Source organism: Zootoca vivipara, chromosome 15, assembly GCF_963506605.1.
Source record: "Zootoca vivipara chromosome 15, rZooViv1.1, whole genome shotgun sequence".
Lineage (NCBI taxonomy): Eukaryota > Metazoa > Chordata > Lepidosauria > Squamata > Lacertidae > Zootoca > Zootoca vivipara.
The window spans coordinates 25,830,536-25,851,723 of record NC_083290.1 but is presented as its reverse complement, the minus strand read 5'-3'; the positions used below and the strand labels follow the sequence as shown (position 1 = coordinate 25,851,723).

The following is a 21,188-nucleotide window of genomic DNA, read 5'->3' as shown; positions in this document are numbered from 1 at the left end:
TCTTAGGGGAAAAAAACCTAGTCTTATACATGGAAAAATACAGTATACAGTGGTACCTCTACTTATGAATTTAATGCGTTCCAAACACACATTTGTAAGTCAAAAAAAAATTGTAAGTCGAATCCCATAGGAATGCATTGGGAGAAAAAATTCGTAAGTAGAAGCAACCCTATCTAAACCGCATCCAAGATGGCAGACGGAGCTCCATTCGTAAGTAGAAACATTCGTAAGTAGAGTTATTCGTAAGTAGAGGTAACACTGTATATATATTTTTGCAACCCCCCCTTGCAAATCCATAAACATATAATGAAGCTGTCCGGGGCTATCCCAGCCTTCTTCACTCTTGACTGAGAAGCAACCAGTCTTTCTCTCTCGGGTGGCACAAGGGGAAGGGTTGGAGAGTGGACTGGTGTGTGTGTGTGTGTGTGTGTGTGTGTGTGTGTGTGAGAGAGAGAGAGAGAGAGAGAGAGAGAAGAATTACCTCCTCCTCTAAGTCTGCAGAAGGCTTCACTTTGGCATCCAAGAGCCCTGAAAGGAGATTTATTTTCTCATCTGCGAGCCCCTCTCCCTTCAGAAAAGCCTCGTTAATCATCATTGCAGCGGATTTACTGTCCTCCAGAACTGCTGATGTCTGAAGCCTGAGAGAGAACATTTCACCCAGGCAAGCCTTGAGTGCCTTAGATGCAATGATAAATAATATCGTTAATATATAAATATATATATATATATATATATTGCACCCTCTCCTTAAGTATGCTTAATGCACATTATTTCAAGGTAGCAAAAACTAAGAGAAATATGAAGGAAGGGTAGGAGGGGGGAAGAAAAATTATCAGAATAACTTTTCATGGAAAGCTGAATCTGTTGGTCTCAAAGAATCCCTTGCCGCTATTTTCATGGTGCAGGCAAATCACTCATCGGAGCATAGCAGAGCTGGAAGCAAATTCCTGGATGTACTTCTGGTTGCCTGGAAAATTAATCCAGACACCTCATTGGGTCCAGATCAATTAGGGCTCTTAAATTCACCTTAAATTCTGGTGAATCAATAGCACATCGTCAACGTGACCAATCTCAGTAGTGGGCTTGTGGATTTCAAACATTTTGTGCCTTGGCTGAGCTGGGCTGGAACCTGGTCCAGGTCAGGGACCAGAGGACAGTGGCAGAGGAAGTGCAGATATTTTAAAGTGTTAAAAAAAATTATTTAGGTGGCAGGCACTAAAAGGCACTGGGAATTGTGGCGCAGGCTAAAGGGAATGTGCACAACAGAGTATGTAAAAGCAGCCCCTACAACTTCCACTGGTGGGCATAATATATGCATAAAGGTCCAAGCAGCTTCTGCAGAAGAGACACGCACAATCCATTTTCACCCATTGTGGCTGTTCTACTGTGTGCACACCGTAACCCCTGGGTGTGATGCATATACCTCAGAGATATTGTGGGTTTGGCTCCACTGCAATGAGCTGAATATTGCAACAGAGTGAGTCTCACACACATTTTTGTGTTTTCCAATGAAAAGTTATGTTTACGCTTTTCTGTAATCTATAGTGGTGGAAAGGGGAAAGCCTGGCTCCAGATCCACTGGAGAAGAGGAGTAGTGGGGGTGGGTGGTGGACACACACACACACAAGACACCGGGCAGGCAACCTGCAGCTGCACCCACGTCCTTGTAAGAAGCTGTATCTGCAAACTAAAATAAAGCAAAACACAATAAAATGAGGTGTGCCTGTACAGGCCTGGCAGGGCCCAGATTAACAGCAACCCTGCTTGGTTTTCTGAATTCCTGTCTCTGCTTATTTAATTAAACACAGAGAGGGGCTAGGAAGGAAGCAGTACACCAAAATCCTTGCAGATTTTCATACAGATGCACATGGAAATTGTTGGAAGCTTGGGTGCAATTCAGCTCGCTGAGAGGGGTTTGCATGGGTGAAGACCCCAAACCATCCCTGTGACTATCCATGCACTGACTTTTCTTTATCTCTCCGATGTTTAGACTGATATGTCTTAGGTTGCATCCTGTTTATAGCTTCCTGCTCCTCCTCCCATTATTTCTCTGGACCTCAAGACAAGAGGTCATCTTGGATCTATCTTCTGAGAACAAAGGGGAAAGCATGGCTGCTTTGCTTCTCCAAACAGACAGTTAGCTAGGGCTATAGAATGCTTTCCTATCCAGAATGTACTTCCTTTAATAAACACAAGCTTTCTTATTTTATACAAAGTGTCAGTCCGAATACTGTTCAACTGAGGGTGTGCCCCAAGTAAAGGATTCATTTAACTAATATTAGCTTCTGCTGCTGCATATAAATTCTATCTATTAACAGAAATGACACACCGACCCTGGGCACAGCAGGTCAGTGGTACAGTTCTCTGAGGCTCTAGTCCCAGTTTTCTTTGCGTGGATCCGGGGAAAACTGTTACTAGCTTCTCCATGACAAGAATTCACAGATGGATACCACATTGCTCTTTCCCAGTCTGCTCACGCATGGAGTCTCACCCGGAACACCACCAACCTTTAACTACCATGCCCTTTAAGTGTCCATGGATTTACAGTGAGGGATGACTGCTTTGTACCTGGTAAAAGAGCCTCCGAAAAGCTGGGCTGGAATCCTGGCGGAGGTCTTCGGCAGTGATGTGGGCCAGGCAGTGCACAAGAAGCAGGATAAAGCTGCCCACACAACTCAAGCACTCCCTTAGAACAAACAGTTTGTTGCCAGGAGTCTAAGGAAGGCAAAAAGACAACATTTAAATAAATAGATACAAATGGGAGAGACTGAGGACTGATGCTTTTAGCTCCAGGTCCTTCGCCTTCAGGCTTTTGATACTTATAAAGCTCTCCAATCTTCTGCGCCTATCTCTTTCTCTCTCCCCCTCTCCCTCTTTCCTTTCTCAGAATTCATAAGAAGAGCCTGACTCAAAGGCCCATCTGGCTGGCCAACCAGATGCCCATTATGGAAAGCCTGCAAGCAGGAGGTGGCCACAATTGCACTGTCTCACCTGTGACTGGTTTTCAGAGGCACGCTGTCTCCAATAGCGGAGGAGGTGTCAGGGACTGGACTGAGGAATGGTGGGAGCAGCACTCCCTGCTTTCTGAACCTTCCCAATGGCAGGAGGACAGTATTGATTTAGAACAGTGGTTTGCAGAGAGGCATAGTCCAGAGGAGAAAAGCTGGGAAATACTGGGTGAGGAACAGCTAGAAGAGGAAACACCAGGAGAGAGACAGCTGGCAGATTCACTGTCTTTAGAATGCTTCCCTGACCTCCCTTCCCCTAAGACTAGACAGACTATGAGAGTGATAGAACAGAAAGTGCAGCGGCAACAAACTCAGATTACCCAACATAGGAGTGGCGTAGATTAATGGGGATGGAGAGGATGAACCTTTACTGGGAGCAATGCCCTTTTTATAGAGAGAGATGTGTTCCTTTGTCTCTCACTGTGATTATTAAAGAACTTACCTGGTAAGAACGCTCCTTTCGTTTGATCTGCTTATTTACTGCCACCAGGGGAGGGATCCAATTCCCCGAAGCCTGACAGGAGGACATCACCACAACAACTAGCAACCAGTGATATCACCCAGGGATTTTTTAATACCCTTTTAAAGCTTGCTAAGTTGCTGGCTAACATTCCCTCTAGTGGGAGTGAATTCCATACTTTAAGGAGTGGAGAAACTTTTTGGTGCTGGGACCTGCACCCTGTATTTGGTCTCATCTCATGTCTGTCCATCCGATTCTACATATCATCATTATATCCTTCCTATTCAAGAGACTGGGCCTAGGGCAGATCTGTTATTGAAGGGACATCACTCCTTTGGGGAGGACGCTGACACGGGGCTAGGGATCACCACTGTCGATGGGCGAGGGAGGTATGGTGGTGGGGGTAGATTTCACAGACGAAGGGTTTTGAGATGTGGTGATGCTCGAATCCCTTCCAATCTACGCCCCATCCCGAGGGACGAGGGTAGGGTGAGCAGGGATTATCCACCTCCGTCACTGGTGTTGTGCAATGCCAGGTCCATAGGCAATAAAACCGCCACTATGCGAGACTTTTTTATCTCACTGGGGGTTGACCTGGCTTGTGTGACGGAGACCTGGGTACGTGAAGGTGAAGTAGTTGCATTACATGAAATAACACCCCCTGGGTTCTCCGTCCTCCACCAGTCACGGACTGTGGGTCGGGGGGGAGGGGTGGCGTTGTTAATCCGGGAGGATTGCTCTTTCAGGGCTCTGCCATCACCATCAATCACCGGCATTGAATGTGTTGGCCTAGTGTGGGGCACCAAGGAGGGCTTGGCTGTCTGGCTGGTGTACCGACCAACCAGCGCACCAGCAGCCACCCTGTCGGACCTGTTGGAGGTGGTGGCCGGCTGGGCCTTGGAGTTCCCTAACTTATTGGTTTTGGGGGACTTCAACATCCATGCCGATGCCACCCCCTCCTCACGGGTTCCGGACCTGGTGTCTTCCATGGCGACATTAGGGCTCTCCCAGTTTGTTTTGGGTCCCACACACCAAGCAGGCCACACGCTGGATTTGATTTTTGGTGCAGGTATAGATGTGATCATGTCCCCAATTATGGAAGTGCCATGGTCTGATCACTACGCTCTGAAAGCCAGGATTGACTTACCGCCTCTGCCCCGCTTGGGTGGTGAGCCGATTTGGGCTCGTCCGCGAAGGCTGATGGATCCTGATAGATTCCGTCAGGCTTTACGGGACCCTGCTCCCCCTGGTGGCTCGTTAAATGAGCTGGTCGAGAACTGGAATAACCGGCTCTTGGCGGCCATTGATGAGATCGCACCTAAGCGCCCTCTGCAACCCCGCCGAAACCAGGCCCCTTGGTTCACCGAGGAACTTCGGAAAATGAAGCGGGACCTCAGACGGCTTGAGCGAGTATGGCGGCATACTCGTGACGGAGCCTCAAGAACATCTTATAGGTCGCTTATGAAAACCTACGAGATGGCGGTGAAAGCCACAAAGAAGTCTTACTTCTCAGCTTCCATCGCATCCGCTAGCTCTCGCCCGGCACAACTTTTTCGAACAATCAGGTCTCTAACAACCCTTGAGGATCAGTCAAATTTAAGCACAAATTCGACCCATAGCTGTGAGGCATTTGCGAGCTTTTTTGCGGAGAAAGTCTTGACACTTCGCCGTGACCTTTCTGCCAATTTTGATACAATAGCGGAACTAGAGGCCCCTCGACTGTCTTCGAGTTTAGTATTGGACCATTTCGACCACATACTCCCCGCTGATGTAGACAGATTCCTCCAGGCTGGGAGGCCCACCACTTGCTCCCTAGACCCCTGCCCGTCCTGGCTGATTAGAGCGTGTCCAGACGAGGTACGGGGCCCCCTGGTTGAGATTATCAACTTGTCTCTCAGTTCAGGGACTTTCCCAGAGGAGTTGAAGGAAGCAGTGGTGCGTCCGCTCTTAAAGAAAGCATCGTCAGATCCGCTAGATCTATCCAATTATCGCCCTGTTTCAAATCTTCCATACTTGGGTAAGATAATTGAAAGAGCGGTTGCCGAACAGCTCGGTAGGTTTCTGGATGAAACATTGGCTTTAGATCCATTCCAGTCCGGCTTTCGTCCCGGCCACGGGACCGAGACAGCACTGGTCGCCCTAACAGATGACCTCCGTAAACAGCTGGATCAAGGCGGGTCGGGGCTGCTGATTCTTCTAGATCTGTCAGCCGCCTTTGACATGGTCGATTATGAGCTTTTAGACCACCGCCTTGCCGACGTGGGGATTCAGGGTACAGTCCAACAATGGCTGCGTTCCTTTATCTCAGGTCGGGGACAGAGGGTGGCGCTAGGGAGGGGGTTGTCACCGCGGCACTCCTTGGTGTGTGGAGTCCCGCAAGGTGCAATCCTTTCCCCAATGCTTTTTAATATCTTCATGCACCCCCTTGCCCAGATTGTCCGGAGTTTTGGGCTGGGTTGTCATCAATATGCTGATGACACCCAGATTTATCTGTTGATGGATGACCGTCCTGCCTCGGCCCCGGACACATTGACCAAGTGCCTGGAAGCTGTTGCTGGATGGCTACGTGGGAGTCGGCTGAAGCTAAATCCTTCGAAGACAGAGGTCCTCTGGCTGGGTCGGGATGACATGGGGCGGGGGGGCCAACTTCCATCTTTCGCTGGGGCCCAATTAGTGTCAGCCCCTTCTGTCAAGAGCTTGGGGGTAACCTTGGATGCCTCCCTTTCCATGGAGGCACAGGTTGCAACCACAGCCAAGGTGGCATTTTTCCATCTCCGCCGCATTAAGCAGTTGGTCCCCTATCTCTCTCAACCTGATCTAGCCACAGTGATCCATGCGATGGTCACCTCTAGGCTTGATTATTGTAATTCGCTCTACGCGGGGCTGCCCTTGAAACTGACCCAGAAACTCCAGCGGGTGCAGAATGCCGCGGCGAGGCTCCTTACGGGGTCCCGGCTGCGGGATCATATTCATCCAGTGCTTTACCAACTGCACTGGCTCCCGGTGGAGTACAGGATCAGGTTCAAGGTGCTGGTTTTGACCTTTAAAGCCTTATGCGGCTTAGGACCCTCGTACCTACGGGACCGCCTCTCCCGGTATGACCCACAGAGGACATTACGGTCCACAAATAATAACATATTGGAGATCCCGAGTCACAAGGTGGCTAGGCTGGCCTCGACCAGGACCAGGGCCTTCTCAGTACTGGCCCCGACCTGGTGGAACGCTCTGTCCCAGGAGACTAGGGCCCTGCGGGATTTGTCATCTTTTCGTAGGGCCTGCAAGACAGAGCTGTTTCGTTTGGCCTTCGGACTGACGCAGTCTGACCCCACGGTTACCCTCCCCTAAGGTTTTATTTATAATGGTTTTATCTTATTCGTAGATTTTTAATTTTAAAATTGAATTTTAACATTGTATTATTCTGTTGTTTTAACTGAATTGTTTCTTTTATATTTGTGTTGATATTATTTGTTGTTAGCCACCCTGAGCCCGGTCTTGACTGGGAAGGGCGGGGTATAAATAAAAATTATTATTATTATTATTATTATTATTATTATTATTATTATTATTATCCTAAGGGCCACCTTTGACAGGTGGGCAGAACAATCCACATGTCAACTACAGTATGTCAACAATGTGACACCACATGATTGGCAGGCCAGTTGTCCCTCCCACATGTCAAAATTCATTGTGGGGCGCTTCCAAGTGCCTGGCAGCTAGAGTCCCATGGCCAGATAGAGAGGCCTGGACACTTTTCCTTTGGGTCTGAGGTTCCCCACACCTGCCCTAGATGGACCAGTGGTCTGACATGATGTAAGGAAGGTCCATACATTCATTTACATGGGGCATTTTTTCTTCGTTTTGTTTTGGGGAAGATTCCCTCTGTCAAGAGGATGTACCTGATAATGGAAAGAGTTCCGGAAGGCGTTTCCTGGTGTGTTGCTGGAAGGAATGCTGGAAGCAATGCACAGATCAATCTCTGGTGCCTAACATTGAAAGAAAACAATCTGTTATGGATATGCTTTGCCTCTCTGGTGCAATGTACGTCCAAAGCACAAGCCACATCTAATCAAAATTTAGAATAAGGCTGCCCGTTTCTCAAATACAAAACATCCCTCACATTCAATCTGCCCATTCTTTAATTACAGACATGAAATCAAACCACTTTGCTCAATGTTTCGGAGGGCTACTTTGGCCATTTCTTTGGGGGAGGTTTTCCGTTGTTGCAATACACCACAGAGGGGCTGAAGCTCACAGAACTTGCAGACGAAAAGGAATACTGTAACGTCTTTAGGGAGAGAGTGATGTGAACTGGGAGCCACGTGGAGTGATGGACAGCAAGGAAGACAGTGATTTAAACGAATAGCACCATTGTTGCTCTTTTCTTGCTTTTGGAATTCTTGGGGTGGGGAGGTAGAAAAGTAGCATGAGTAGAAGACGGTTTTATTCCTCTGCATATGTTTCAGTCCAGAGCCATTAAAACCCAATCTTTTTTCCCCCAAGATTCTGCTCAAATTGCTGGGTTCCATGCAAAGCTTAGCATTTTGTGCACTTCATGGGACTGTTTCCCTGAAAAACCTTGTGAACACTTACACCAATATGAGGCCTGAGGAATTTCAGGATCACCATTCCGTATTGGTACACGACAAATTCCCTTGCAGAAAGGGTTGATGTGAGCAGAGGGACAAGATCTCTGGATTTAGGGACCATCTGAGTGTCCATTATATCCTGAAAAGAATTTACTTTATCTGCAAGGAAAACCAAACATGAACCAAAATACATTTGTTCTCTTGGGTATTTCATTTTAATTACTTTTGCTTGTCTGTACAATATAGGCGGATGCATTTCAAAGTCCCTCAATTACAGCAAAAGAGACAAAAATAAAATACTGCTTTTAAGGATAAAAGGATGCACATCAAGTGTTCATGAATTACTTGATTTGTACTGATGTGAAAAGAATTTGGGATGGTTTGAGAAGGAAGTGGGCAGCAGAGAGGAGAAAGAGAAGGCCATAGAGATAAGACACAAGAGTAAAAGGGGTGTTGTAGCTATATTGTGTGTGTGTGTGTGTGTGTGAGAGAGAGAGAGAGAGAGAGAGAGAGAGAGAGAGAGACAGACAGACAGACAGACAGACAGACAGACAGAGGGATCGGGTGGGGTAGAGAGCAAGAACAGCTGTTATATCTTCAAAGGCAATGAAGCAAGGCCCCAATCAAGCTGTTGATCCAGTAGCCTCCCTCCAGAAAAGAACCTCTCCATGGTGCTGAAGCCTTTGTCTACTGAAAGCAGAACAGAGAGTGCAAGGAATTACCATATTCCGGACGATGGACATCCAGCAGTCCAACCGCCGCTGCACACTTTTGGATTTGGCAGTTCACATCCTTCAGAAGAGCAAGGAGCTTGGAAGATGTCATACCACCAGCTCCATTGCTATCTACACAAACGGGAAGAGAATTCACATTGCTTGTTGGCAGGGTGGTTTTTGTGTGTGTGTGCGCCAAGTTTGGCTACTCACAGGGTGCATTTCATAACTAACATGCAGGCGATATAGAAGCATGATAAGCCGCACCAACAGGTTAAAGAACAGTTTTTACTCATGGGCCGTGAGGCTGCTGAATGGAAGACAGTAACTTTGCAGCTGACGTTCGGGGTTGGTGGTCGTACGACAGCACCCAGAGTGAGACAAGGACTGAGAGATTGTGAGGTGGGTGGGGGGTGGGGCTCGTTTAATCTCACTGTAAACAAGTGGTACAGTGACAATAAAGTATTTATTTATTTAATATAGCTCGTTCCAGTGTGCATAGGAGCCTTCTATCCTTTGCAAAAATATGACGTAGCATCAGATGATGTGACAACAATCACTTTGCAAGCCTTACCAGACAGAAGAGCTGTGAACCGAGGATTCAGCAGGGTGGTTCGTAAGCTCACTAGGAGTTCAGTTTGCTTCAAGACCTTGAGATCTGCAAGGGAGGAGCATTAATCTAGTTAGTGTGATCTAAGGCAAAGAATGGTGTAGACATATTCACATCCCTGCCAACCCTCCTTTCTTTGGGGTGGGGAAGAAAATGGTTTGTTTCTCTTCTTAATGCAACTGTCCTCAAGATTCACACCCCTCCAAACTTGAGGATGCCATTTCCCAATCAAAAACAGCATCAAAAAAGCTTGCGTAAGGCTGATATTACGGGAAAAGCATGCACATATATATTAGGAAAAAACTACCAGGGGAAGGGCTGTAGCTTACTAGTAGAGCACTGGTTTTGCATACAGAAGATCCCAAATTCAATCCCAGCATCTCCATGTATTGCTGGAAATGCTTCTTGCTTGAAATCCTGGATAGCTGCTGCCTGTCAGTGTAGGTAATACTGAGCTAAACAACTTCTTATGTCTCTAAAAAATGTGCCGAAAAATGCACTCATATTTTCGTGCAGATTTTTTTTGCTGACTAATTTGCATACTGATGTGGAAACAAGGTGAACTGAACTTAAGAATAGAAAAACAGAGAAACCGAAACTGATATATTGAGAATGAGAGAGAGAGAGAGCAGTTCTGGATAGGGCTCAGCATGCTGCTCTGGAAATGGCTAGGACCCCGTAGGATTCCTTGACCAATGCCACATTTACACCATACTTTCAAATAGACATGATTTCCCCAAAGAATTATGGGAGCTGTAGTTGGCTAAGGGTGCTGAGAGTTGCTAGGAGGTACCTAGTCCTCTCACAGAGCTGCAATTTCCAGAGATCCCTGTGGGGTTCTTTTTAAACCTCTCTGGAAATTGTAGCTCAGGGGAGAGGGGACTAGGCACCTCCTAGCAACTCTCAGCACCCTTAGCAAACTACGGCTCCCATAATTCTCTTTAAAGAGCCATGGCTGTTTAAAGTGGTATCATAGTGTTTAAAATGTATGGCATTAACATGGCCCAAGTAAACAAACCTCAGATGTGGCTGTTGGTTTGAGACAGCAACTCCGAAATCATCAGCTTTGCTAGCAACCAACAAAGGCCTCTCCATTTATGTGATTGAAGCCTCAGCTTCAATCACTGGGTGTTGTTATTTTGAAAGTGCTCCCTGGGCCATGGATGAGTGACAAAGCTGGCTTAACTTTCTGCTAGCTGCCAAGCAGACTTACTTTCTGTCAAGAGGGAGAGAACTCTGTCTTCAGCCAGGCTGGGCTGGTTTTGCCCCGGCAAAGAGGCAGCTTCAGAAGTCAGAGAATTTCCGTCTTCTTGACCTGAGTATTTTCTCTTTTGATCTTTCTCCATCCTCCCTCTGAGCTTGTGCATATCTTGGCGAAACGCCTTGTCCAGGAAGGTCACTGTCTCATCATGTTCTCTGATCAGTTTCTAACAAGAATAAGGGTGCCAACTTGAATAAAATATTGGGGTGCCCAGGTAAGCCCCACCCCACATAATCGATCACATGATGTGGTGCACGGACACCATTTGAATGGCAATGTTCATCCACTTTGGAGGAAGGCCAGCCCCCTCAAATGTTTTATTGGGGTGGTGAAGGAACCTCAGCTCCTAGGAGTTGTCTCCTATGCATGACAGTTAGAGTGGTGATAGTTTTACCGTGTTTGTTTTGTTACAGCTTTTTGTGTGTTAATAGCCGTTTATGATTATATACTGAAATTACATCACGTTTTAATGCATGGATGTTCAGCATATGATTTACTTTTTGTGGTTCTTAGTTGTTTTCCTGATGTACACTGTTTAGAGGTAATTGTTCAATTATGTTGCTTAAAATGTGGAATTATTATTATTGGGAGGAATTCAGTATCACACACTCATCTGGTTCTTCAATCATCACAAGCATCTCTTTTTGGCTGATGGACCAATTCCCCTTTTCTACACCCTGCACCCCATGTTCTGTTCTGTGGATTCTGCTAACCCTCCAGAGTAGATCTGGAGAAAGAGGGGGGAATCGTCATTGTGCTAGCAGGAATCTTTGTGCTGGCTTCCACTAGTGCAACAAGTAAGTCTTACTGAATACAATAGGGCTTCTAAGTAGACCTGTTTAGGATTTCACTGCAAATAAATAAATCAGTTTTGATTTGCAATGCAGCTGCCCTAGTGCCACAGGGACTGGCATGCCACAAATTCCTTTTGAACAGCTTTGAGTGGCACCTTTGAAATCTTCAGATGGTAGAACCAGTGCTTTTTTTCGGGGGGGGGGGAACACGGGGGTACGCATACCCCTAAACATTTTGTGAATCTAAGCTTGGCCTCATTGAGGGGCAGTATTTCAATATGAGTAGGAAAATGAGAGTACCCCTAAACATTTTTTTTTAGAAAAAAGCACTTGGTAGAACCCCTTTTTGCACACCACCCCAGAGCAAGTGATGCATTTTTGCAACTCTCAGGGCTGGCCCTACCATTAGGCAAAGTGAGGCAGTTGCCTCAGGCAGCAGATGCTGAAGGGTGAGGGATTATGGGAAGGCAGTGGAAGGCGCATGCCTACCCAGCAGCTTACCTTGCACCACTTTAGCTAGCCTGCTACCATTAGGGGTTGTGATGGATGCTGTCCCTTCACCATTGTTGAAATCAAATTCAGTTGCTAGTCTGCTCAAGACATGGAACCCTTCCCCTTGCCTCATATGAACAGCCCTATTGTTCTGGCCAAAGGTCTACCTATCAATCTGGCCAAAGGTCTACCTATTAATCCACCACCCTCTTGCCATGGCCAACCAGATCGCTCTTCTCAGAACCAAACAAGCAGGACCTGAGTGCAACAGTGCTGTCCCCTCCTGCGATTTCCAGCCAATGATATTCAGAAGCATATTGCCTCTGACACCGGAAGAAGAAGCTACCCACCATGGATGGGGGCCTTGTCTTCTTCCATAAATTTGTCTAACCCTCTTTGAAAGCCATCCAAGTTGGGGGCCATTGCTGCTTCTTGAGGGACTGAGATCCATACCAACATGTCTTGGGCCAGCCCTCCTGCTCCCACCTGCTTTGACCACTTCTTCATTTCCCCTCTTTCCAGCTGATCCTCCAGTTTTGCTTTCTCTTCCAATATTTGCTCTCGGTAAGATTCCTCCAGCTCCACCAACCGAGCTTCTTGGGAATCCACCCATTTCTCTTTTCCTTTTCCTCCTTTATCTTTTTTTTCTAGAGGAGGACTTTCACTCTGCAGGGCAGAAAGAAACCATGACTTTCAATTTTTTTTTTTAAGAAACAAGAAGTGATTTACTTCTTCTCATTTGGCAACCTCCCAAACCCACCCACCCCCATTTTTAAAAGAGATAAATCTGAATGTTAACATGTGCGTATGTTCCCAATGAACCTTCCTTGCAGAAAACCAATGGCTTCCATGGCAATCCTACCTGGGGTGGACTGGGATTGCTCGAGGTTCCCTCTTTTGCCTTCTGGCTGCCCAGCAGGCAAGTTCTCAGCTGCTCTGCCAGCTCTCTGGTTTTCTGCTGCCTGAAGTCCTGCAGTCCACTGGCTATCTGGTGAGCATCCTCCAGGCGCTGCTGTTTGAAGGCCGCGTTGAAACAGCGAGAGAGAAAGATAGGAAATATAGGCAGTGGTTAGGCTGCACAATAGCAGAGGAGTCAGCAAAAATAGTCACTGTTAAAGCAGGGCTTGTGAGTCTTTGCAGGTCAGTGGGCACACTTGGAATTTTGAGGAAAGGCTGTGAGCAGCGTTCAAAGTGGCTACCATGAGGGCATGGCATAACACAAATTGGCTGCTATGGGAGGTAGCAAGGACAAGCCAGTGCAAACAGGAACTGAGCTGCAAGAGCAAACCTTCTAATGGTTTTTAGATATATTTTTAAAACTGTCTTTGCTTTGTTTTTTTGTTTCTAAAGTGTCTGTTTGCTACCCTGGGCTGCTTGGAGAGGAAGAGCAGGATGTAATTTCAATGCATCTTAATAATGTCAGTTCATTGTCACCTTGTCTAAGGAGTGAGCTTTCAGCATTTCGACTGTCTCTTGAAATTGCCTCTCCCTCAACTGCAGCATCTGTGCTGTGTGTTGCAGCTCCAGCACGGAGTCCTCATACTGCTTTTCCCCCTTCAGCAGCTGAGCCACGCCCTTCATCCCTTCATCCACAAGCGGTTCCTGAAACACAGAAAGGCCCAGATTCAATAGGATCAAGACCACCCTCTTTTATTTTGTTTAAAAAGAGCAATAGAAGAGCTTTGCTGCGTGCATCCTATCTAGCATAGAATCTTGCCTTCGACTGTGCTCAGCCTCTGGGAAGCTGACAAGCAAGGCATGAACGCAACAGACCTCCCCTGCTTTCTGCTGCCCTGCAACTGACATTCAAAGGTACCCACTTGGTGCCAGCCTACCTGAAAGATCACCTTCTCCTGTATGTACCTACCTGAACCTTAAGATCTTCTTTGGAGGCCCTGCTCTGGGTGTCCCCCCCCCCCCGCTGAATCAAATGAGGGACAGGGCCTTTCCAGTGGCTGCCCCCTGGCTGAAATGTATGGGAGTTGCAGTCCAAAACAATTGGAGAGCAAATGACTGCCGAAGGCTGGGTGAGGCTAAATATAAGACAGCTTTTCATCCTGTCAGTCTTCCAGCACTCAGAGTAGCTGGCTGACCTGTAATATCTGCACAATGCTGCAATTTTGGCAGCCATTCTTCTCCACTATCAAAAATATCTTAGAGACGTCCATTGGCAGGAACACATGTTCCTACCTCCTGAGCAAGGTCTTCTGTGGAGCTCTGATCGCCTGCCGTTCTGGGGCCTGCTTTCCGAAGCCTGGAGAGACCTTCTGATACTAGGACTGTTTGCCGTAGATGCCTCTGAGTCAAAAGAAAATACGCCAACTGTTCAGCAGCAGCAGGGCCTGGGGTCTGCTTGGCCACCTCCTGAATTGCTTCCATTTCTTTGGCTTCCAGCTGGAGGAAACATTGAGAAACCCTTGTAGAACCATTTCCCAAAGGATAAAGGGAATTGTGGAAGAAAGGTACAGGTAAGTGTGGATAATTGCAGAGTCAGACCATTAGTCTATCTAGCTCAATGTTGTCTATTCTGATGGGTGGCAGCTCATCAGAGTTTTAGGCTAGGGACATACCCAACCTGGAGATGCCAGGGATTGAACCTGTGACATTTTTTGCATGCAGAGTAGGTGTTCCACCTCTAGCTGTTGCCTTTCCCTGATACGTTACAGATGAATCATGAGTTTGGGGCACACCTGGATGCAGCCAGGCCAATGTAGCACAGTTTCTGTACCTTTTCCTCTATCTGTGCTTGCAGTTCCATTTGGATCAGTGTCTGCAGCTTCCTCAGCTCAGCTTCATCCATTTCTTTGAATGAGACAAGTATTTCCCCTTCCTTAGAGGACTTTTGGAGAAAGGTCATCGCTCTCTCCACCTGATGTTGCTCAGCTGACTGGGCCACCTCACAGGCCACCATTTCCCCTGCAGCTGTGTAGCATAAGTTGTCCAGAACCTGTAATATGCCTTCCGGACAGCTCCATCTCTTAGGGCAGAAGGTAGAGAAATTCACACCAATGTTAGCAGTGGTGTCTCCATGGGAGGAGCTGCAACTGAGCAAAGTTAGAACAACTCATGAAGATAGTGCATGCAGGATATAGTTTCCCATTAAAAGTAGGAGAATTGAGGTGGAGGAACATAAGAAGCTGTCTTGGCCTGAGACAGACACTTGGTCCATCAAGCTCGGCATTCTCTACACTGGCAGGCAGCCAGATTTTCAGAGAAGGTTCCCTCCCAGCCCTACTTGGAGATGTTGACCATTGAACCTAGGACCTTCTGCATTCAAGGCAGGTGCTCTGTCACTGAGCTATGGCCCTTCCTCTGAAATAAGAGGCTGGGCTGTACCTGGAGATGGTTGTAACAATCCAGGACTCTGTGTATCCACATTTGCTTCATAGCTTCTTGCTTCACTATCTTGCTTGCTGTGGCTCGCAGTTTCTGAGCCACTGAGCCTCTGCCCAGCTTGCTCTCCAAAGTTTGAGTTTCCTGCAGAGCAAAATATAACTTTGCTGTTGTTTTTTGGCGGGGGATAATAATAATAATAATAATAATAATAATAATAATACCCTGCCCATCTGGCTGGGTTTCGGCAGCCACTCTGGGTGGCTTCCAGTACATATAAAAACATATTTATTTTAGTTTCGATGTCATCCTTGGACACCCAGCCTGTGCTTTTGTCTCCCTGGAATGGGGTTTCTGCAAAGAATAAAGGACTGCTAAAGTGGTCAGACCAATCTCTTTGCTAAGTTGATGATTCTAGTCAAGTCTGTAAGGGATCTGCCTTGTTATGTGAAGCTTGGTCCAAATTGGACCACCTAGAGGTGGTGTTATCAAGGTATGTGGGCCAGTCAAGAAGAACAAAGGACCAGCAGCCTAGAACGTTGGGTTGAGAAGAAGAGGCACCGAGGCTTGTCTTGCTGTCTGTGCTGGATCTAGAGCTACAACAATGGGAAACCCAGTAGGGATAAGCATTTGTTCATATATGTGCTCTACAGCTAAGCTATGGCCCTTTCCCCAAAGTCTCTGTACCTTTCCCTCTCCCCATAATATCTATGCACCAATCAAACCCAACCCACCTCTCTGCCAAATGCATCCATACCAGCTTGTCATTGAATAACACAGGTTACAGAGAGAGGGAATGGAGACAGGAGCCTGCAAAGCACAGGACCCCGGGAGCTGCAACTCACACTGTTTGCTTTTGCAAGGCCTAATCTAGAGGGGGGTCCTGCTTTTTGCAGGTCGGCACCCAGCGACGCAAGATTCTGCAGGATTTCTTCCAGAGAGAATAAAGCCCCGTCTTTGAGGGTTCTTTCCTCAGGGCTGAGCCCGGCACATTTAATTTCTTCCCAGTGCTGCTGTCTAAGCTCTTCTTCAGCATGCTGGTGATACTCAGCCAGCTCCTTCAGGAGGTTGTCCCAGTCGTTGGCCGCTCCCAAGTTATGCCTTCGTGTCATCCCCTGGAAATACAGGGATATGGGCAGCACAGGGCAATAAGGTCAATTTCTCGATGTAAAGGGATCAACGAACACAAAACAGATATTAAAAATATCAACATTCAGGTGGCAGTGGAAGAACCTTCTTCAGCCTTTGCTGCTGACCTGAAGAAGTCACTATTGCTCAACAAGAGTGCAAACTGGTAAATTAGACTTTATCAGGAAATTGGATTTCATGCTGTTAGGTTTCAGTCAAGACATCAGGATGTAGGGAGCTGCCTTATTCAGGGCCAGGCTATTGGGGTGGAGGAACCACCAGGGGTGGGGAACCTTTGGCTCTCCAGATCTTTTCGGACTCCAACTCCCATCAGCCTCAGCCAGGATGGCCCTTGGCCAAGGATAATAGAAGGTGGAGTCCTACGACATTTGGAAGGCCACAGACTCCCAATCCCTTTTCCAGACTTTACACTGATTGACAGTTGTTCTCCAGGGTTCTTTTCCAAATCTACCTGGAGATACTGGGGATGGAACCAAAGCACCATTTTTGATGCATGCAACCGTTTCCGATAATTGGATGTTGAGCATCAATGCCAAGCATCCACCTTTAAAGATCTCATTTACTGGAGGAAACTCCATAAAGCAAATTCTGTCTCTTGCCCATCGCCCCCTCTGTGACAAACAGCTCTCTCACCAGGTCCTTCCTCAGCTTTGAGGATTCGCAAAAGCAAGAGATCATGTTGATTTCCTCAGCCATCAAGGACAGCTCAAGGTGCACCATCTCGCTGGCGTGCTTCTCCAAGAAAATCCTGCGTGAGAAAGAGATGAATTGATTCTCCAGTTGCTGAGAGAATGGCAGGAAGAGGCAGGAGCTGTCATGAGCCCCAAAGGGCTGCTGGGATCAGATGTTGATTGAAAAGCACCGATGCAGGAGGAGGAAGCAGCAAAAGGAAGAGGCTGAATAGTGGGAATGTGGACTGGAGGAGGAATGGATCTTCCCTATCTCCCCTGACTTCAGCCACTTTGGAAGAGGGCGCATGGGTGCTGGTTCTCCCCACTGATTTTCTGCAGAGCAAAGATCCTCAGTGGAGGCTGGGGAAGTCTTGGAACTTGCCAAGGGGGGTGGGAGAGCAGAACCTCCTCTGATCATAGAATTGCAAAGTTGGAAGGGACCACTAGGATCTTCTAGTCCAACCCCCTGCAATGCAGGAATCCTTTGCCCAATGCGGGGCTTGAACCCACAACCCTGAGATTAAGTCTCCTGCTCTACCAATTGAGCTGTCCCAGAGCTTAAGAGCCTTAAGAGCCCAATGATTCTAAACACTGAATGCCAAGAAGAAAAAGCATCATAACCACAACCCCGTGAAGAATTAAGACAGCACAGTGCTGTAGTAACCCGTAAGCTCCTTCCCAGCCTCCCCGTTGGCTTGAGCAGTGTGTTGGCTCCTCCCTAAAAGAAACTGACTATCCTATGGCCTTTCAGGGATGAGCTCTCCCTGTTTTGCTCAGCTGTTCTGTATGATGCTTGTGATGAAGAGGGGAAATCTTAGGGTTATGCCAATGGCAAGGGTGTCATTAAAAGGTAGCCCAAGGCCCCCAGCCCCCGGCTGTTTTGTGCTGGGCCCTGGAGCTTGAGGAAAACCCATGCATCTCACCTGGTATGGATTTCTTGCAACAACTGGGATCTGTTTGGTGTGGCCCAAGAAGGTGGCACAGGTGAGAGGGTTGCTGCAGCAAGAGCCATTTCCTGCCTCGTTTCGGTCCGGAACGCTTCGCCGGCAGCTTCAGACACCTTCAGAGTGCTTCTGGATGAGTAGCCTATAGGAGGAATGAGAGGTGTCAAAGGAATGCTACTTTTGAAGGCTTATCAAATTCACCGTTTCTTTGGGTGGGTAAGCACTGCGTAGAGCAGGGTGTCTACAAACAAACGTGGAGCAGCTTGGCAGTGGCGTTAAGTGAGAAAGCCGCCCTAAGCCAAAGAAGTGACGGCTTTCAGGTCCAAAATGCTGATATTCTAAAGCACCCGTGAGGACCTTTTTCAACCTGAGAGCCACATTTCCTTCTGAGGGCCACTGGTGGGCAGGGCCATAGGTAAAAGCGGGCAGACCAACAAGGGTAAATTTGACCTTTGAACAGTAAGCTGGTTTCCACTTACACTCAAACATTCCTCTCTATCCTCTGTCCAGGCAAGCAAGAGTTGAAGGACACATTCCAGCTGGGCAAGGAGGAAAAAAGCAGGGCCAGGAAGAAGTGTGGCCTGGGAAGGAAAGCCCCAAGGGCCACAAAGAGAAGCCCAGAGGGCCGCCTAGGGCCCCCGGGCCTGAGGACCTATATTTTATCCCTGCTCTAAAGTTGGATAATGGGGATGGAAAAGGCAACAGATGATGTAGTCCATGCCATGGGCTAAGCTAAGGGCTTAATTACATCAGCTGGTGTATTAGCTGAGAGGCTATGGGCCAAATTTGAGGTGGCATCTCTACCTTTGCATAGCTGCTATCTTGAAAAATAAACCACTAGTACCAATGGTTGTTTCTGCAAATTGCAACCGTGGTGGGGACAAAGGGTTAAATACCCCTCCCATCCAAACAGGACTGGTCCTACTATTAGGTAGAGAGAGAGAGAGAGAGAGAGAGAGAGAGCTGCCTCAGATAGCCAATGCCAATGGGGCAGCTGCCTCTCAGTTCCTGAAACTAAACTGCTCTGGGTCCCCTAAGCTGGCCTGGTGCCCCCAGAAGAGATGGGGTATGTTTCCCCCCGTGCCAGTGCCAAAGCAAGGTTCAACAGCCAGCTTCATTGGGTTCTCTATGTGGAACCAGTGGAGGGGGCCAAAAAGGAACAACATGAGAGAGGAAATGTGTGGTTTTTATCCTGCCTGCTATTAATTACGTTAATGCAGTTCTGGTAGTTTTTAAGTAACCACCAACTATTCTGAAAGTGCTGATGAATTTTAAAGGCTTTTGGGATTCTTCCCAGCTTGAACTGTATCCCCCACCCCATCCCACCCCCTAGTCTTCAGTCCAAAGATATGGACAAGTGACAAGACTTTGTACATTCAAAAGGAAGTTTGAGAAACTATGGGGGTTCTATTTTATTTATTTTTAATGGTAGGACATTTAAGGCTGAAGCCAGATCACTGCTGCTTAACAGAAGCCAGAAGGCGGAGCAGGCAGTCTGGACTGGGGAGAAGTTGTGTTTTGTTTGCACGTTAATGGGACATGACCTAATATGCGTATTTTGAACCAATCTGTGCACTGCAGGAGAATTCAGCTTCGAAATGCTCACTTCTTCAAATGTTGCAATGGAGTTCTAAAAAAAAACCCTGTTGCATATATTAGGGGGAAGAGTGCATAAAAATGTACCACAATGAAAACAACATTAAAATGCATTATACAAGGGGAAACGACTTGCAAAAATGTGTGTGTTACTTAAAATTATATACGAAAAAGTATTTTAAGAGAGACTCATACTAAAATGCTGACAAATTTTCATGAGCTTTGCAAAACAACAACCCACATATTGCTGTGGCTATGTGGAGATCTGGATTTAAGTTGAGGAAAATGAGAAATGGAAGGAACTGAAACTGATGGATTTCTCTGTTCATACTAGGAAGTCACTTAGTGGGCAGAATTCAAGGGGCACCTGCAATATCTGAAGTAACTCGTGGACCTGCCCATGACCCACGGGTGTGGCTGCCTTCCTGACCAAGCTGATACTGCATCCCAGACACTTCTGGAGTTGCTTCTAGATGGGAGCTTGGTATCGCAAATGGGATCTTAGCATCATAGTATCATAGAGTTCTAGAGTTGGAGGGAACCACTAGGATAATCAAGTCCAACTTCCTGCAATGCAGGAATCTTTTGCCCAATGTGGGGCTCAAACCTATGACCCCGAGATTAATAGGTAGTTTAATGCTCTGCTGACTGAACTAATCAATGTGTTGGAAATGGATTTTTAACGTATCACATTTTATGTGGGAAACACTTTGGCCTAGTGCGGGCATTCACAAACGTTACTTGGTTGGAGAACTGCATTGCAAAATTTGGAGTTGTGTGAATTTCAAAGGACAGGGCAGTCTCGAGCAGGTCGGGTGCCCTGGCGCTGAGGGGCGGAGATCGCTCCGACACCCCTTCGCAGGGCGTAGCATGGTTCCCTGCCTACCGGCCCGGCGCCCTAGTGCACCGCACCACCAGGGCTCTACCTAGAGCTGGCCCTGTCAAAGGATGGCTGTGTGTTGGCTTCAAAGGTGCAAATTGGGTAGGTTACCCCTCTAAATAGCTTAAATAATAAACAAATGCATGCAAAGTGAATCAAATTCGTCTACATAAGATATGGTAAAAGGCCTGCACAATCAACAGTTGCTTGAGGAAGGACTGGATGAAAATAAAAATCTTTAGCATTTTCTGAGAACAGCTCAGCTCCCGTTTTGGCCCTGTCAGCAGAACCCTAATGCCTGCCTGTGCATCTTCCCCATCCTGTTCTCCATATTCCCATCTCTAGCCTAGCATTGTCTGCCAACAAACCCCCCCCCCCCATTTAGATCTACGTATTGTGTAACTAAGAGTCTGGCTGCATCACAATTGATAGATCTGAATTCCCAGGAGAGTGGGGTGGGGGGTGGGGAGTAAAAGGGATGCCATCGATTTCCTGTACTTCATCCACTTGCTGCCAGGTTGAGGACAGAAGGAATCCTGTGCTAACAGACTCTGGGTATGCTGCTGAATTAATTGAGGGGGGAGAATTAAACTTCAGAGGGAAGCAGTTAAGATGCACAGTGTTTATAATGCCTCCACATTAAAATCTTGTGGTCAGGGTTTGAATAATGCAAGGGCACATCCGCACAGAC

At 47.2% G+C, this 21,188-nt stretch overlaps 1 protein-coding gene across 5 annotated transcripts in view; it reads right to left on the bottom strand.

The window, feature by feature from the left end:
• The window catches only part of LOC118097186 (uncharacterized), a 57,808-nt gene that overhangs the window by 3,912 nt on the left and 32,708 nt on the right, over positions 1-21,188 (bottom strand). For 2 of the 5 annotated variants that reach the window (XM_060268313.1, XM_060268314.1), the window contains 16 exons: positions 18,001-18,163; positions 17,040-17,154; positions 16,103-16,372; positions 15,261-15,401; positions 14,653-14,901; positions 14,115-14,318; positions 13,359-13,526; positions 12,787-12,936; positions 12,411-12,590; positions 10,591-10,804; positions 9,342-9,425; positions 8,777-8,899; positions 8,059-8,213; positions 7,365-7,451; positions 2,569-2,715; positions 482-676 (listed from right to left, as the gene is read on the bottom strand). In XM_060268313.1, coding sequence (XP_060124296.1) covers positions 482-676; positions 2,569-2,715; positions 7,365-7,451; positions 8,059-8,213; positions 8,777-8,899; positions 9,342-9,425; positions 10,591-10,804; positions 12,411-12,590; positions 12,787-12,936; positions 13,359-13,526; positions 14,115-14,318; positions 14,653-14,901; positions 15,261-15,401; positions 16,103-16,372; positions 17,040-17,154; positions 18,001-18,163 — 2,645 coding nt within the window. Of the gene's footprint in view, positions 1-481; positions 677-2,568; positions 2,716-7,364; positions 7,452-8,058; positions 8,214-8,776; positions 8,900-9,341; positions 9,426-10,590; positions 10,805-12,274; positions 12,591-12,786; positions 12,937-13,358; positions 13,527-14,114; positions 14,319-14,652; positions 14,902-15,260; positions 15,402-16,102; positions 16,373-17,039; positions 17,155-18,000; positions 18,164-21,188 lie in introns of those variants that run through there. The other 3 variants (XM_060268315.1, XM_060268316.1, XM_060268317.1) reach the window with 3 other exon arrangements.